The sequence below is a fragment of the Periophthalmus magnuspinnatus genome, chromosome 9 (genome assembly GCF_009829125.3).
Source record: "Periophthalmus magnuspinnatus isolate fPerMag1 chromosome 9, fPerMag1.2.pri, whole genome shotgun sequence".
Taxonomy (NCBI): Eukaryota; Metazoa; Chordata; class Actinopteri; order Gobiiformes; family Gobiidae; genus Periophthalmus; species Periophthalmus magnuspinnatus.
In genome coordinates this window covers 10965547-10984135 of record NC_047134.1, presented here as the reverse complement: position 1 = coordinate 10984135, position 18589 = coordinate 10965547, and the positions used below count along the sequence as shown (strand labels likewise).

The following is an 18589-nucleotide window of genomic DNA, read 5'->3' as shown; positions in this document are numbered from 1 at the left end:
AAGGAGCAGTGAATGAGCTGCACCTCGAACCAGGGCGACGTCACGACTCCAAAAAGCTCATCTTCTCTTTTACGACTGTTTCTGCTTGCCTTGCGGGCTTCTCTTGCAGATAATAAGAGGCTAGATCACGAAAGCAATGCTGTAGCTCCACTCCTATGAACACAGGCTGGTTGTGAGTGTAAATATGCCAGTGCAAGGCTTGGTGTAGCCATGGGAAACACTGGAGCAGCGCTAACGCCGCCTCCTCCTCCTCCTCCTCAGTGCGTCCAGGGGAAGTCACATTAGCCTCCGATCTGTTTAAATATGACCTGGACAGACCCATACAGGTGTTTAACCCAGCCCGACACAATTAACACACTCGATCCCACAGCTATAGCTTAAGAAACAACTCACAAATACCGTTAATCTTTCATAGTTTCATATTTTTTAAGCTAACTGTGAATGATCAACTGAACGCGGAGGAGTGCACTAAACCCGCTGCCTGGATTAAGTTATGGATTAAATGTATCATAACGTATCAGAAGTAAATTGTCTTACTTCGGGGTGTTGCTGTGTCTCCCGTAGCAAAGTCTCCCCGTGATTTGAGGGAGGTTGGACCCAGGTTTGTCTCTCGTTGGACAAAATGCTGCCGTGAATGAGAGAAATCAGTAAGGCAGGCTGGTGGACTGGACGCGTTCAAAACTATCAGAATCTTTACAATATACAATTTATTATTGAACACACATGATTAAAAAAAATAATTACCGAGTCATACATACAACTGATAGTTCAAAATACAATTATAAATAAAGTATAGACGTTATATGGACAGTAAATATTTAAATAACAGTTGCCCGTACATTAGTTTACTATTTTACTACTTTAAACCGTATTGTCACGTAATGATTTGAACGTACCACGGCTATGACTACTTTGGCCGCGTGGGGGCAGCAAACTTTCATTTTCTGCAGAATGACAGCACTTTTGACCAGTTTTTGTCGTTTTATTGGCTTTTAGCGTCCTGTCAGCTTCATAAATAGGTTGTACACTTAAAGTTACAACTATATGCTCTAAAGAAAACTAGACCTGATGATTTGTTTTGTGTGCTTTGTATTTTTCCTTTTCTATATATTTCAGCCTGTGTTGTTTAGCTGGTACAATAATCTATAGAACAGATGTCTAAAGAAATGATCACTGTGAGATAGATTTGCAAAGGTAAACTCGATAGTGCGCTTTATGAGGGTTTATTCCCCCACCTGCTGCAGAACTGATGCCATTACAATAAAAGCAGAGAAGAGTTCAACTTTCAAGAGTTGCCTATTTATAAAGAGGCAAATGACAGAATGTTTAGAAAATGTATATATTTTATTGCAGTTTAAATAGATACAAAATAATACAAATATAACAATGCGAAAACATACAAAAGAAACCATGAGCTCCCCTTAATCCTTTGCATATGTGAATTCAGATTGTCATGCAGATAAACTTATAAAAATGATTATAGATTAAATATAGTGGGGGAATAACCAAAGAAGTAAAAAAGATAAATTGGGCAGTGACATTTTTCTGATGAAAAGTGCTATGAAAATTCCATCTAAAAACATTGAAACACTGGTATAAAATTGCTTTGTATATTTTGCCTTCATGGATACCATGAAATGCTGGAATGTTTGGCAATCGTCCAATTACTCTGTAGAAACCATCCATAAAGGAGCGTTTTCAAAAACATTCACTTTGAATTGTAAAAATATTCTTTATGTGTATATTTGTTAGGCCTTATTGGCATGTATGATGTAGCTGTATGACAAAAACATTTCCGGTAAAACAAAACACAAAAATGTGCAAATTAGCTGGTTATTCCCCTTATGATTGAATGTTTAGGTCTGTGCAATAAATCTGTAAACAAGAGCTGGACCTCAGACATGGGAACTTTTTTCTAAGGTAGAGATATTTTAAACTCTGTCCAACAGAAGTTTTTAATGTTTTCCTGTGAAGACAAAGCACAGCAAGGTGTTATTTAAGAGCACTTTCCAGGCTCATTATTCAAGTTTCTTATAACAAAAACTTTTGTCAAAGCGAGGGCTCCCCGATAGTCCTGTACATCTGCAGCGATGTCACCTCCACATTATTGACCTTGGCGTTCTGAGGACGTCCTGTGGGACTGTACCCAGCCGAGCGGCCCATTGGGCTGAAGCCTGTGGTTCGACCCGCGTGAGTGAAGCCAGAGGAGCGGGACACAGCAGGACGCCGCAAGAACCTGTTTGAGGTGACCAGGTCTCCGTAGCCCTGTGCGTGTGAGAAGGCATATCCTGATCGCCGAGAACTGGTGCGGCGGATACGAGCACGCCGAGTCGGAGGAGGCAGTTTGGTTTTGGCCTGTCTCACCTTGAACATCACCTAAAGTTTATCCACACAGTTAAGAACATTATACAATGTACAAGCTTATAAGGCATTTGAAATACAGTATAGTTTCATATGCACCTTGTCGTTTATCGTGGGGTAAAGCTGAACCATAAGGAAGCGGTGAGTGACCACAGGGAGAATACACAGGAGCGATGTCAGGACAATAGTCAGCCAGATGTTTGGCTGGTTAAAGGAGTTCCGAGCTGTTCCTACAGAGACACAGCGGTAATAAACTTTCAACAACGCTACAAAACAAAACTACAGATGGAGAAGAGCATCAGTTCAGTACTTACCTATAAACGGGAAAGCTGCAGGCAACATGAGAAATAACCCATTACAGTACATTGTGAAAGTAATGGCAAAATACATGACCAGACTGCCCATCACAAAAAGTGTGTTAACAGCCGTCCAGTATGTCATCTCAAATCCCAACTGCAAACATCACAGAGATACAATCAGTATTAAACTGGAAAACTGCATTTCTTAAGTGTACAAGTAAAAACATCGGTAGCTGCATTTCACCTGAATGGTGACAGCAAACATCAGGCAGGTTTGGGTTAAAACGGCAAATGACTGATAGTCTGCCACATCTTTCCCATCATCCCTCACTGTGTCAAAAATGGAGAGGTACGGGATGAAGAACAGGACCAAGGAGCTATAGCAGCTGTGGAGGGCACACTTGAAGAAGGCCTTTTTACTGAAGTACAGGTTGAGCTGACCAGGGACATAGAGCTGAGGATGCTGGAAACTCCATGCGTCGTTCACATCCTAACCAGCAGGGGGCGCATACGTATAATTATTTTCTTTGTCACAGTAATAATAAGGTCAACATTACTTCTAGTCATGTTTTCTGAAATGTGGAAACTAATTGGCAAAAATGATGTTTACCTGTTCAAACAGACTCATTCCCAGCACAGGGAGAGCAGTGTAGACCAGATTGTAGAGTGTGATGAACCACTCATCGTAGACCGTCTGACAGTTACAATAAAAGTATATTTAATATGACTTTGATGTAGTTAATATATTTTACACTTTTTTGCCTTTTCAAACCGCTGACCAAGTAGGCCAGCTGTTCATCTCAGTTTTTCACATACCTGGGCAGAAAAGCCGCAGAAGAAGGCATACCAGAAGTGCACAAAAGTGAATGTGAAGTTCTTGTAGAAGAAATATCGCAGAAACTTGCACATTCTCAGATATGACCAGCGTCCATGCACCAGCAGGAGGCGCTGCAGGAATCTGAACTGGGCAAAGGAGTAGTCACTGGACAGTACAGCCTGCATGCCCTCCTGACCAGAGATGCCCACGCCAATATGAGCCGCTGAGGGGGTAAACACAACAATATGATCTCAATTATTAGCACCAAGGCTTCTACTAATGACACCAAGGCATGTTTTTATTGTGAGAAAACAAACCTGTGTTTTTTTAAATAAATGGTTAGTTCAAAATAAACTAAAAGCATTTATTTGGTGATGTATTTGATCAAGTGGTTTATGATTATATAAACTCATCTTCCTGTTGTTAGGGGCACGTCACTTTATAGAAAAAGAGGAACGAGTCGTTGAGTATAATGAGACTCAGGAAATGTAAGTTCATAGATATTAATAGTTATCAATGAGCTATTAGTTTTTCATAACACACACAGAGAGAGAATAGCAGTGTCATCATATTACAATCCAGAAAGTCAGTACATCCAAGAAGTCTTTTGAGGGGAAAAAAAAAAATCATGTTTTCATCTTTTCTATGTAAAGTTCACTTTTATACATTTCATGCAGAATCAATGAAAAAGTGAGACATTCTGTAAATATGTGTCATGAGGGACAAATGGCTGTGTGGGACAACCAGAACAGGGACAGGTGATCGTCCTACTTCCAGTTATTAAACCAGGGGGTGGATGTTAGTAGACAAAGTGCAGTTACCTTTGATCATGCTAACATCATTAGCTCCATCCCCAATAGCCAATGTAACGGCCTGTTTGTACTTCTTGACCAGCTCCACCACTTGAGCCTTTTGTAGAGGAGTGACCCTGCAGCAGATGACTGCCTTACACATACATGCCGTCCTCAGAAACTCCTGCTCCATGCTGTGCTCCAGAGCGTAGGCCTGACGAAAAATAAAGGTATAATTAAAGTTTTTCAGATGAAATGAAACCATGACTTTCTACACAGCAGTAGAATGTCTCATACCAGGCTGTGTCCATTGATGACTAATCCATACTCTCCATTGACCACCTCGTCCGTCATCACTTTGGGTCTTTTAATTCTGCTCCTCTCTGCTAGAAACGCCGAATCGTCTACTGCATCTGGTTTCATGGAAGTTCTTGCATTTCTATATGAGAAAAAGTATTTGTTAAAGGTGTACAATGTAACTTTTCTAATAGAAAGTCCGCCACCTGCTTGTCTCCATGGAGATGTTACTGCTTTGCCTGGGATATTCCACAGTTAGGCATTAAATGTATCTGTTGCAGGTAAAGTTGATAATTTGCACTAGAATGTCTGAAATGAATCACCTTTACCTTGGTGTTCCATAGAATGCATTTGGGCAGAGCAGAGAACATTGATTCATTTCCTACTTTGCCTGGTCGTTTTAGGCGTGATGCCTGTGGATTTAGATGAAGTAGAGAATCTCATGGAATGTAAATGGGATGCAAATATATTTAGTACATTTTTTTATGATTGAATTGTTTTGGATGTCAGCTTACTCTATTCTGAGATTTGAGATTTTTAAAAGGCCAACATCATTTGGGTGTTAAAAGAAGAAGGGCAGGATTGTGTTTCTGGAGCACTACTCGAGCTCTCTGTGGTAATAAGCCACACGGGGTGAGAAGAGCAAAAGCAAAGGTACAGGTGCAGAGCTGCAGACCCGAGGGCCTGAGTCTGCCTGAGGGGAGGTGGAGACACAGGCTATTAGTTTGGGCAGGGCTAAATGCAAAAATAAAAGACACATAGAGAGAAGCTGTGAACTCTGACCTCAGCTCCTGCCTGACATCCTCAGGGGAGTTTCCTGAGACGATGAAAACATCATTCATCTCCTCTCGCAGCAGGTTACAAGAGTAGCCTATGTTCTCTGCAGTTTCTGCACAACAAAATTATAATAATAATAATACCTGGAAAACATTTATGAGATGAACAGAACAAATCAAATATGATCCTTGTTTCTTTCAAAGTGTGGGTATGAGAGCTTCATTACAGAAACAGGATTATAGAAACAATAATTTGAGTCACTATTGGATAAATAAGTAAATACTTTTAAAAGTATATATTTTTTATATACAGTGTTTATTTTAGTATAGATAATTATATTTATTGCCACGGGAAGTACGCTGATAAAACTGTATTTTTCAGTTACACATTTTTGTAACTTACTGGAGCAGTAAATGTCACTGTCTGATTTGGTCGACTGCACAGCCCAGTGTGTTTACAGTTTGTCCAGTTTATAACAAATCTAAACATTATACCTTGCTTATCACCGGTCAAAACCCAGACTTTGATGTCTGCTTTGGCGAGCTGTTCGATGGTGTGAGGAACTCCGTCCTGTAGCTTGTCTTCAATCGCTGTTGCACCAAGAAGCTACATAAAAAACAACACAAAGATCAGAAACACACAGTTCATTCATAACTTTAGATAGTTCCTCACCATTAGGTCTTTCTCTATCTCTTCATAGAGCTCGTCCAGTTTCTCCTCACGGTTTTCCAGGGCAGTGCTGGCCTCATGGTGGCGCTGCTGCCACTCGCTCAAATATTCTTCATCTAAATCCTTGTAGGCCAAGGCCAGAGTCCGGAGCCCCTCCCCTGCAAACTCCTGTAGTCAAACATGTATGTACATATAAGGAGCAACTCAGAAAAACTAGATACAGACAAGTCTGTGGAATTTGCAAGTGTTTACATTTGGTCCAAATAATAGTTGAATATAGCAAACAACGAAGTTAAATCTGTCAACTGGACAAATCTTGTAAATCTTCAGTTCACCAGAACTGAAGAAGCGGCTTGGATGAGCAGCGAAACGTCTTCACTCCTACAAGATTTGTCCAGTTGACAGATTTAACTTCGTTGTTTGCTATGGATCAAACCTGAGGGTCTACACAGACAATAGCTGAATATCTCCTAAACAAAAGGAAACTCAAATGGAATGACAGTGGCTATAGAATAACTGTCAGTGTTTTTGTTTGTGTGAATATTTGTGTTAATTCTGAAGTGTATCTGCACTGGAGAAAGGTTTGTGTGATACAAAAGACTGAAGTTTGAGTTTCAGAATAAATTTTATCTATAAATATTGGCTGTATCGTGTTTTTACTTTGACTTTTTGCAGCATTTGTAGAAGAAAATGTATGAATACAAAGTGCTACCAGTTCCTTTGGTTATTTTTAATTAAAGATCACTCTCAAATCAAATATTGTCAGTGTGCTGCTAAACTTGTCTTCTGGACTCACATTGAGGTGTTCTGTGGTGACATCCATCAGTTTGCTGCAGGACTGGTGCAGTCTTTCATAGATGATTGTGTCTGCGCCTTTACAGTAAAGTGAAAGTTTCCCTTCTGGACTTCGGACTGTTAAAAAAAAGGTATAGAAATCAAACACTGTAAATAAAAATAAGTTCAAAGCTCAAGCATAACTATATTTAGTGTCTGTATATCTCTGAATAATCACCTATCACAGACATTCTCTTGCGAACATTGTTGAAATCCAAGATCGCCAAAAGGTCGTAAGTGCGCGGCTTCCCCATTTCCACAATGGAAACACTTTCAGGTGTTCGTGAGCGGAAAACAAAGCCAAAGTTTCGGGCGGCTGTGACCAGTGCTCCCTCATCTGGGGACTGGGCCTGATAGACCAGCTCTCCTGAAAAGCACATTCAGTGTTACCCAGTGACCGTTCGTGATATCACTTTACTATTGAATTTACTCATTTAATTATTGTTCTTCACCTTCTGTTTTTTCCTCAGCCATGACCGTGTGACAGAGGGCCAGCAGTCTGAAAAAGGCATGGACCTCAGGATTCTCCAGCTTCACCACTTCAACCAAAGAGTGATCATGAAACTGAAAGCGCGTATCAGCAAGAGGGTTAAAGGAGAAGTCCACCGTGTCCGTGTGCTGAAAAGAGGAAGAATGGAAACAGACATGAAATCATTTAAACTTACATGACCGTGCCTATTGTTTGGTGTTTTAGTGCTGTTAATATACCTCTGTAATTTCAAGTCTTTGGCCCATATAGTCAAACACATCACCTGCAAGAAGTAATGACACTGTTTCTCTGACATAATAATATAAACAGGACTCATCGTTCAACTAGAGGAACATTTCTTTACCATATGTTTTTCCATTGATAGAGCACTTATTGAAGGTCATAATATTTCGGGTCAGCGTTCCTGTTTTGTCACTGAAGACATATTTGATTTGTCCGAGCTCTTCATTCAGAGTGGTGGTCCGGGCCTCTGCGGGGGTGTCATTCCGAGCGTAATACATCTTCCTGTCCCACTCGATGTAGAAGCTGTTCCCAAGTCGAATAATCTCCACACTGTACAAAAGAGAGATGTGTTTTGCTTGTGTTTTGGCACATAAGTAAATACAAAATGAATAATATCCTTATTTGAATTACCTGACATAAAGAGAAATAGGCACTACAGTGTTGAGGATGATGACGTAGGACCAAAAGGTGAGGAAAGCAGAGAAAGTCGCACTGGTTCCTTCTTGTCGAGGCAGAAAAACTGTGAACTGGGAGCCGTCATTCAGTTCCCAGATGCAGTTCCCAATGGCCAGAACGGTGCACATGAACGCCAGGAAACCAAATATCTGTGTCAAATAAAAACATTTCAATCAATGGATGTAACATGATTTATCACCGAAGGGCAATTTGCAGTGGTATCTTTGTATCCATGGATTATATTTTCTTAAAAACACAAATTTACAATGTTAATTTCTTGAATCTAAACAATACAGTCTTTTTTATCACAGCCATTTACCATATTTGCGATAGTATCTTCGTATTCATGTGACATATAAAGTGTATTTTTGCCCCATTCTGTCTTTTCCCCCTAACTTCTGTGTCCTTGTCTGGAGCTGGGCGGCTGGGCGGAGACTCTGGCACCACCCACTACAATCAAGCCTCCACCTCGGGAGTACAAAGGAACTGGGGATCCTACAAACTCCGCCAGATCGTTCATGTTTCCTCCGTGGTACAGTTCCGCTTGGCCCAGTCTAGTTTCGTGATTACCGTCACAAAACTCAGCTGTTTTTTCTCGTTTTTCATCAGATCCTGCTCCTTGAAACTACCCTGCACCTCTGCCTTCGACCCAGCTCTCCTCAAACACCCTCTGACCCCACTACCTACAACCCCGCTCTCTGTTTGCTCCGTCAATCAGCATTTACTTTCCTGTGTTTGTAAATAAACTGTTCAACTTTTTACCCCAAGTCTGCATCTTTCGTCCCTCAGACATTTCGACACATTCCTTGCATAAAATCACAAATTACCCATGAGTAGAAACTGTTAACCCCAAACTGCAAGGCTGACTAACTTAAGGATTTTGTCTTTTTTAGGTAATAGTATAAAAACACTTACACACAGGACTAATATATTCATCAGTCGATCGATACTGGTCCTCTTGAAAGTACTTTTGCCACAGTTCTGCATTAGTTTGGTCTCTGGACCTGTAGATATGAAAATAAAACTCATTATGAAACTGTAAAATGAAAATAAACCTGCTTATCTTCGTGGAGATGTTATTGCTTTGTCAAGAACGTTCCACAGTATGAAATTAAAACTTCTGCATGGAGACAAGTAAGTACCGTAACGCCACCACTACAAGTTTCATGTCCGATTGATGAGCAGGCGATTCAAGGACTTTTTGAACAATAAACGCACCCACACTTCATAAATGCTTTAGATAAATTGAACGCCATACTGTGGAACATTCCGGGCAACGCAAAAACACTTCCCTTAATATTGTTTTAAAGATATTTCAAATTACAAACCTGCAAACAGCACCAGCCCAAAGCACCAGTCTGTGTTCCTCAAAGTGCATCCTCGCAGTAAAATCTTCTCATTATCAAGTGAATATTTCTGACCAGCAAACGTTAGTGTTCCTGTGAAGCGGTCGAGACGGTTGTTTGGGGGTTCACATCGTACTTCACCTAAACACAAATGTCATGAATACAGACAGAGCGATAGAGTGTGACAGAGTGCAGCTGAGTGTTGTGTACGCACCATTAAAGTCTGCAAGTTTTTCAATGTTATCTCCAAGGTCACCGGTCACAGGGAGGGCCTGCTTCACTTTTAGGTTGGTTTCTCTGAAGGAGGGACAACAAAAACGTGACTAAATATGGAAATAAAGCTACTATGACAGTGGAGATGGAGATTTACCCGTCCAACTCGGCCGTTTCGATGTAGACTAAGTTGAGTGGTTCGCTGCTCGAGAGTAATAAAAGATCAGCCTGAAGAAAGAGAAAAAACGTTTAAAGCTGTGATTCTTCAAAAACGCTGCGCTTTAATAAACCAAAATGATACTTACTGTGACAAATTGGTTGTTTTCTAATTTGATTATGTCTCCCACCTGCACATTCATCCATTTTTCATTTTGCAATCTGCAGAAGAGTAAAGGTAATTGAATATATTTTTATTTAACAGTATTTTGCAGTATTGCCTCATGGCTCGATTCTCAATTCGATTTAATTCAATTCTATTAAAAACAAATAAACAATATTCATTTCCTGACTGTAAACAAAGCGGATCATTGACAAATAGAAATGACTTAATCTTGGTTAAAATTTGATCTATTGCAAAGTCGTACTGGAACTGGACAGGACCAAAGTCAACAACTCAATAACTCTAGTCCACAATTACCTTTGGCAAAGTAACAACACATTGTCTAAAAAAAAACCAATGAATTTGTTTATCTAGCCTTATTGATTGTTAAATGCAATTTTTCTTTGCTTAAGATACAATAATAAAGGCATAATGGAGGCCTGTTGTTAAAAGTTCACATATTGTAGAGGTTCTTATCAAGAATTCAAATACAATCCCACATTACGCTCACAGTACACTCACTTTCTGTTGATAAGGACTTGAACTTTGCGGTTGTTGACTTGATTATCACTCCTATGGCGATTCTACGAACACATAAAATAAAGGAAATTATTCACCTAAAAATGAATGTCAAAGACTGAATTGCAACATGCTTCAGTTGAGAAATGTGGCTTTGTTTTTGTAATGTCAAAAACTCCCTTTTCATCACTGCTGTTTTGTCACATATGTTCAGTCGCTGTGTACCTGCTCAGACCAAAAAGTCCCCGAATAAAAGACATGTAAAAAGGAACAGATGGGACGCAGCGGGCACAAATGATCGCCAGACACTGAAACAAAAAGTCTCTTGTTTGGGACAATGTTTAACCAATGACATCACTGTTTGTCCTTGGTTTGGTTTGACTTATTAAAGAGGGAATGAGTCTGGTGAGCAAGTATTTTAGTTTCATTGGGCAAACGAGCAGAAAAAAATGAATAACTAGTATTTAATTAAACATTAACTTCACTTAGGCTTTCCCATTTACCATTTAATTCAAAAAGAGTGTGACTTTTTGTTCTACCGTTTGTACAAAGGTTCAAACTTACAATATCGTCAGTGGCGTCTTTAGCAGCAGTGACTGTCAGCACAAGGACTAAAGGCACAACAGTGGTAAACCAGGACAGAGACGAGATGGCAGGAATCACCTAAAAAAGTATATGAAAGAATATGAAGTTTCATTTATTATTAGATATTTAAATAACAATCCATTCAAGATACATGCATTGACTGACAAACTGCAGAATATTCCAGGCAAATCAAATAAAACCCAAACAGTTTATTGTCTAATTAATGCAACAATATCAACAATTAGTTCAGTTCACAGTGGTGCAACTTAACGCTTCTTGCATGTGCAACACTGAGGCAATTTCCTGTGGGGTCAGAACACTTCCTTAATCAAATGACTCTTGATTTGTCTATATCCTGTTTGGTAAAAACAAAAAAAAACTGCTTCTCTCTCTCTCTTTGCCACTGAAAGTCATCACATTTGTTTTATTCACTCTCTTTGAACCGTGATGGAAACAGCTGAGGTACAAAGAGCAGAGCGTCGGTTCTCTCTTTACCTGTAGCACGAGCAGAAACAGGAAATAGGCATTGGCGATCCTCTGAAACTGCTCGAAGAGGTTGAGAGGTAGGAATGTGAAGAAGTTGTATTTTGAGGTTTTGATGGCGTTTGTCTGAAACACAAGCAAAATACAAGTAGCTCATTTGAATAAATAATAACATTTTGCATTAATGAGTGTGGTTTATGAGCGTATTTCCAGGCTAATGGAGGGAGAGCTGCAAAAGATCTGATACAAAAGATAAGAATTTTGCTCTCTGCAGAAGATATCTAATAATGAAAGCGATAAGACATGAGGAGTGGAAGCACACAGCCTGACAAATTATCACAAATATTAAGCCGATTTGGATTTATCATCATTTGTATTGTTACTGGAAATGTTCTTTTATACTGTATGCAGGCTCATTTTTCAAATAAGCGGTTTAAGTGATAGTTCTGCACTTTTTGGCTGATTTTACAACTCATAAAAGATATTTACAAGCACATTTACACGTATTTCTGATGAAGTACAACAATAACATATGCTTATTGTTATCAGGATATCATTTTTTGTCAATATTGTCCACAACTTGAAAAAGACACAGAGGTTTGTTTTTTCAGAGCATAAACATAATGCTGCCTCAAAGCCGTGTGCTCACAGTGCAGCGCAGCGCATGTACGGTGTATGTCAAACATTAAGGTTCGTGGCAGAACTATGTTGTGGGAGTCGTTTCCCCAGCACCAGGTGGACCTTATCATCCCCGACATACAGAGTCCCACAGGGAGTTATCAGTGGATCTGGACACTAGCTCCACCCACTCCTAAGGCTTTCAGAACTGAGTGTCCTATGGGGATATAAACAGACGCCGGATATAAGTGTATACACATTAGAGGAGAGGAAAGAACATTATTCTTCTTCATGGATTAAGACGATGGTTCTTAATACAATAAACCAGAGGATCCCAAATATGTCACACAACATTATACCTAAACAAATATTTGGCTTTAAAAGTAAAACCATATCTAAATAATGTAACAGGTGGTTCAGTAACATACCAGGTCTAAAATGGGACAAACAGACACACACAGATTGACATGCACTGTGTAATATACATGTGAGAAACTTGTTTAAGATGAAGTGGTTGTGATCAGAGGAGACAAAGAAGACAATAGTTGGACCCAAAATGATTTCTGCCCAGGAAAGCCACTGGTCCAATGTGTTTAACCTGCACAACACATCCACTGGACATCCTGGTCACGGCAGGAGACACGTGCTGCTGCTGTTGTTGTTGTGGAGAGTGTGCATAAACTAGGGCCAGGCCTTAAAATAACACTGGTGATGTATCGTCATAGTTGTAAGGATGATCTGAAAATGCAGAACATCATAACGAGCTTCCCTCTGCACATTTTTCACAAACTAAATAATAATATAGACTAAAGTTCATTTGTCAGAGTTGCCATGTTTGTTATGTTTGTTAGTTTCACTTTTGGCTTCTGCTCTGTGAACGCTCTACCTGCTCGATTAACTTTACAGCTGGAGTCTTTCAAGATGAATTCTCGTGAGTTTATGGACTCACAAATATCACTTGAAGACATCTTTCTGTGCAGGATTAACTCCTGAAGCCTAGAGTGACTTAAAATCTCCGCAGAGGTTATCTAATAATGAAAGAGATGAGAGATGAGGAGAGGAAGCAGAATTTAAACACAGCCCGACAAATTAACACAAATATTATTAGGCAGCTTTGGGTTTATGATCATTTATATCATTATTGGAGAGTTTCTCTTTTATAACATAGTAAAAATGTTTGGTCATATTGGTCTAGCATATATCGTTATAACAGTACTTACAGCGTACTTAAAGGACAGGTTGTACTCTCTGTCATTGGCTCGGAGTTTTCTCTCCAGCTCTGTGGGTTAAGAGCAATGAAAGGTCAATAAAAACAACAAAACTCAATGACACTTGTCCTAATTAGAATAAAAGGTGACAGAGCTACTGAATACAATCTAAAATGTTATATTCAACAACCAGCAAAGAAAGGATTTCAGGTTTCAGGGTTCTTTTTTGTAGTACATTAGAAAACTGACTCTTTCTACACATATAATAAATATTTTACAACTATATAGAAATAGGCAGAAGTAGACAGACATGAACAATGTAATAAAAATAACTTTACCTCTTTCTTTCTTGGCTAAACAGTCCAGGCCAAAGAATGTCATCTTCTCCCCGTTGTCCTGCTAGCTGTCCATCATATTATAACCTAAAAAGAAAAATTGCATCACTTTTATCATTAGGACTTCTGTCATTTGTTGCAGTTCAAGCCTTTTAATGATCGTTTTACTGAAATTAACCTGCTTTATTGTGTCAGTGGCGTTAAGTATTTCCCATATTATCATTTATTGTTATACTTCTGAACAACATAAGCCTGAGCAAACTGATTTATTGTTGACAACAGACCTCCTAATGCATAAGGTGGGTAAAGCGTACTATTTGTGCTCGCAGTGCCACAGTTCAGCGTATGCGATTCATGCTGAGCCGTGAGCTACAGGGAATGTAATTAAGTCTGAGAGGGCAGCTGTTGACAACTCTGGACATTTAAACCTCTCCACAACTGTGCCGTAGGTGTCCAGTTACTCTAGAGTTTCTGTACAATTGCATCATTCTTCTGCCCTTTTACAGATTTTCCAATTTAGGCTCAATGACTCAGAGGGTGGAACCTCCTCAGGTCAGACTGAAGCTACTTTCGCCATAGTCTGTATAAGGACAAAATGTTTTGAGGTGCATTTAAATGAGTCCCCAAACAGGAAATCCCTTCCACACAGACCCCGCCCTCTGTGGTTGGCGAAGTGACGTCACAGTTGAGGCTATAAATATCTGCCACATGTTTGTAATAAAGAATGTGGCGTTTAAGAGGACTGCTGCTGTGTCTGACATACGCACACATGTGGATGTTTGTGTTTATGTGGACTTCAAACACAAACTTAACATTTTTCTGCGTAACCAGTGAATTCAAACGTGCATCACAAACACAGTCTCTATTCATCAAGTGTTATACAGGGGTCTACGGTTTGTCAGCACGGAAAAACTGACATTTACCCACTCGACAGTTTTCCCAATAATTTAAATGCCATGCAGCTCTCAGGAGTTAGTATTTAAAATGCTTGTGCAAAATAGAAAAAAGAGATCAGAGTTTATGCAGATGAAAATAACAAAAGATACACCGTGTTAAGACATTTGTACCGTACAAATGTTAAGCTTCAACTGATGTTTTTAACAAAGTGCGATGCCATTTTTAGATTAGGAAATGAGATCACAAATGATCATATCTGTGTGTGCTCAGTTTCACACACAGATAAGATCGTTTATTTAGTTATAGTTCAATATGTAAAAGCTGGGAGGATATATTTTGGGCTCAATACTTATCATTTGCACTTTTTTCTTTGCAACAATGGTGACTTTTTTGTTATTTTAGTTGTGAAATGATCAGATTTGAACAGTACAGGGCTGAACCAGTAGCTTCTGTGGCAAATTATTCTTTACTTCTGTCATTTGTTGCAGTCTATGCCTTTTAATGATACTGTTCAAAAATCGTTTTACTGGAATTAACCTGTTTTATTATTACTGTGTCAGTGGCTTTAAGTAGTTCCTTTATTATCATTTATTGTTAAACTTCTCTGTAGCGATATATTGTGCTTCAAAATGTGTTATCGTGACAGGTCTAGTGATTATTTTCTTTGATGAATCCATTAGATGTAAAATTGTGAAAATCTTGTGAATGAGATTTTTACTCCCAGATGAAGCTTTAATGATGGTGCTTCATTCATTCATTCATTCATCAAAAACACGAATCCTACATAAATCCCATGTTATTTTGATGTAATTACTTCTTTGTCTTGGTCATAAAACCTCTTCTCTCAGCACGTGGCACATTTTGGAGTCTGTGTAGAGATAATGATTATTCAAATACTAAATTTATTGACGACTAAATTTCAACAATCATATTTCAATCAAATAGTTGTGCTTAATCAATAAATGTGTTTTCAGCCCTAAAAACTGTTTGATATCTAGTAATAAGATATGTTCTCACTGTATACTGCAGTAATGTTTCATACATATGTAGAAATACTTTGAATATATTTAGGAAAAAAAAACAACCCAAAAAACAAAAACAAAAACAGTACTTGTCCAAGCTGTCAGTTGGAACACAGTTTCTCTTGTGTGGCCACAAACCAGAATAAAAGCTTTTTGAAGCAAAGAAAAGTGTGCAACAGTATCCAGTGTGACAGACACCTGTGACTGAGTGCAGGTCAAAGGTCACACGAGTGAATGGGAGTCTTGTCTGATCAGTGATCTCTTGTTTCCCATTTAAGATGCTCTATTAACACAGTGGCTTTTATCAAAGACAAGCCCTGTTTGGCCTCAGAGTAGCAGAGTCAGACATTACAGTGAATTAAGATTATAATAGTCACAGTATAAATATATAGTACTACATGTGGGTTTGATGAGTTTGTTCATCATCTGACACATATTTTTAACTGCTCCGCTCAACTCGCCTCTTGTCTTATCGAGCTGCTGGATAAAAATAGTTTCACCACACACTGTAACCTAGACACGGTTAGTGAAGTTTCCCATCAGCAAACGGAGAGTTAAATATCAGCTTTTAAATATGTGTCTGCATAAAGTCAGAACTGTTTGTGTTGTGTCTGGCTCGAAAGCTCTCATTCGCTCACTCAACAATTCCAGGAAGGAGAACTGATAGCAGGTTTTTACTGAGTGTTCCTAAAAACAAGTGAAATCAGAGTTACTTTTTGAACCATTAAACCGCTGCAAGAGGGAGGAAATAACAGAGCACAATTTGAAATGACCCACAGGAAAAGTGTGGCCTAAGTGTTATTTACATTCAGAAACACCTTGAATCAGATAATTTCACATCTAATAGTATCATTCCTGTAGGTGTAGTCGTCAGATTGTGCTTATCAACGCTCTGAACATGAGTGTTTTTTCCCATGGTCTTGGATTTTACCAGGTCACATTCAACCCACTGAAACTAAACAAAAAACACCAGGTACATTTTGTGGTGTGTGGTCGAACCTGCCGATGTTTAGCAGTAAAACTAAAAGTGCAGGGAAAGTAACAAAAGTAGTTTAGTTTTTAGTTAGTTTTTTGAATATTTTTAAGGTAATGTAATGGATTGACACATACACTTACTGTCTATAGGGCTGTGGATTGTGCATTGACTCAGTTTTAGTCATGGTTACGGTTATTGCTGCAATCAAGTACAAAAATTGTGTAATTGTTCTGAATTTATAGGTGGTCCTTTTGTCCACTCATTTTATCTACAGTTTTTAAAGTTGATGCCCAAAACATGAATAATAAATGCTGATTTGTTTATTCCTCTGTAGGTTAACTTGGCTTTGACAATACAGAAGTAATAACTGCATCAAAAAATAATTATTATATCAATTGTGACTCAAATAATCGTAATTAAACAGCTCTAAAGGTTTGTTTCTGTATAACCTTCAGCCTTAAATCACTGCACACGACTTATCCTACTTTAGTCTTTCTATGTATTTGACCTTTTTGTGATTCCACAGGCCCATTAGGAAAATCAGGCATTTATGACACGCCGCCGCAATATAATGAATTCATTTTGCCTCGGTTCTGCTTGAAAAAACACTGACAAATAGCCCTTCAATTATTCACCTGACCTCTCGGACAACAAAGCCGCTCCGATCACGTTACTGATGAAGAGCTAACACTTTTATTGACCTTTAAAATACTGTTGTCCTTCTAATGCCTCGCTCTACATGTCTAATCTGTGCAAATGGACAGTAAACCAGTACTAGTAAATAAACAGTAAATACAGTGAAGTCTTAGTGTCCATGGAGTCAGTGCGACGAGTTAAAGTTTAAAGTAAAAAAAAAAATGATGATGACGTGATAAACACCTTTAAATTATTGTCCAATTGTTACTTCTTTACTCAGTCTGAATCATCTACTGTGGCCTGGATCTGATTTAAACTTCAGCAAAGAAACCAGTCTCTCAAAAAGCTTCTGTATTTTATTATGAATGAACATGTGTTTTACTCTGTGTCATATAAAAGTGTCATATACATTTCCTCTGACAAAACAAAAGCAGCTCATGTTTCATATAAGCTGGCCTAAAGTTTAATTTGACTAACCAAACTTTTTTATGTGAGTTTAGGCCAATGCGGGTGTAACTGTGGTTCTTTAGTTCACCTCTGGATGTCATCGGGACAGGACTCATTCACACAGAGGTCCTGGAAGGTGAATCATGTTAGGATGACAGAAAATGACAGAAATAATAAAGATTTGAAGAGATTATGTAGACAGTCTGAGTCTATGTTCACCCCTGCAGCCTGTGAGGATAAAAACATGCAAGTTGTAACAAAGTACTAGAGTATTCAGCCCAACTGTAGGCTCTGTCACAGTGTGTAGTCTGTGTGATCCATCATGTGTGGACAGTGTAGGCTTTTCTACTTCTACTGTAAACACCCACAAAAAAACCATCCGAAATCTGTGATCCAACATTGTTCTAATTTGCCTAAATTACCACAATAAAGAACTTATGCTATAGCTTACATTAAACACTGTTAGTTTGCCTCAAGAAGAGCCTTTTTAAACTCCAAAATGATCGTGAAAAAGGTTAGAAAAATCGTTTAGTGAGTCTAGATACTGATCACAACAAAACCATCTTCATTTGGAGGTTTGTTTCCATAAACAGAACAGACACATGAGACTCAGAGTGAAGCCCAGCTGTGTTCTTACAGCTTCCTTTTTCCTAGATCTCTCCATCTGGTATCTTTCACACCCATGCTTTCCTTCAGCCCTGGGGTAAGAGTTCACACATCCACACACTCCTGTCCCGCCAAAGTCGATCAAACTGCGTGCGTCTTACCGCGCGTCCTCACTTTGTCCTGCGTCCCGTCCAAGATCAAGAAATGAGGCTTAGAAATGTCCAAGTGAAGCCGAGAAGAAGGCTAATGTTTTCCTCTTAGTTCCACAAAGCCACTCACCCACCCGCCACTACTTCAGTGCCTCCCCTGCGCCGCCCCCTCCTCTATTTCAGTAAAAACCCTCCCTCCATCTTCAGTCTACAACCA

The 18589-nt window shown here is 39.0% G+C and overlaps 2 protein-coding genes across 3 annotated transcripts in view; both read right to left on the bottom strand.

Moving 5' to 3' along the window:
- The window catches only part of dapk1 (death-associated protein kinase 1), a 35375-nt gene extending 34703 nt beyond the window's left edge, over positions 1-672 (bottom strand). Inside the window, exons 1-2 of one of the 2 annotated variants that reach the window (XM_055224081.1) lie at positions 538-615; positions 24-153 (exon numbers count right to left, since the gene is read on the bottom strand). The gene's annotated coding sequence lies outside the window, so the exon portion shown is untranslated. Of the gene's footprint in view, positions 1-23; positions 154-537 lie in introns of both variants that reach the window. The other variant, XM_033972069.2, reaches the window with a different exon arrangement.
- A 648-nt stretch (positions 673-1320) lies between these two features.
- LOC117376303 (probable phospholipid-transporting ATPase IM) lies at positions 1321-18500 on the bottom strand. Its single transcript, XM_033972738.2, has 28 exons — positions 18385-18500; positions 13643-13726; positions 13317-13375; positions 11491-11604; positions 10975-11073; positions 10414-10475; positions 9878-9950; positions 9730-9800; positions 9574-9656; positions 9342-9500; positions 8929-9017; positions 7969-8162; positions 7679-7887; positions 7554-7597; positions 7298-7463; positions 7024-7212; positions 6808-6923; positions 6015-6179; positions 5837-5948; positions 5349-5454; positions 4566-4707; positions 4299-4482; positions 3477-3700; positions 3271-3354; positions 2905-3150; positions 2676-2814; positions 2461-2591; positions 1321-2376 (listed from the first exon to the last, which is right to left on the bottom strand). The coding sequence occupies exons 2-28, from the start codon at positions 13683-13685 to the stop codon at positions 2050-2052; spliced, it is 3630 nt and encodes a 1209-aa protein (XP_033828629.1). The 5' UTR covers positions 13686-13726; positions 18385-18500; the 3' UTR covers positions 1321-2049.
- Positions 18501-18589: the final 89 nt, after the last annotated feature.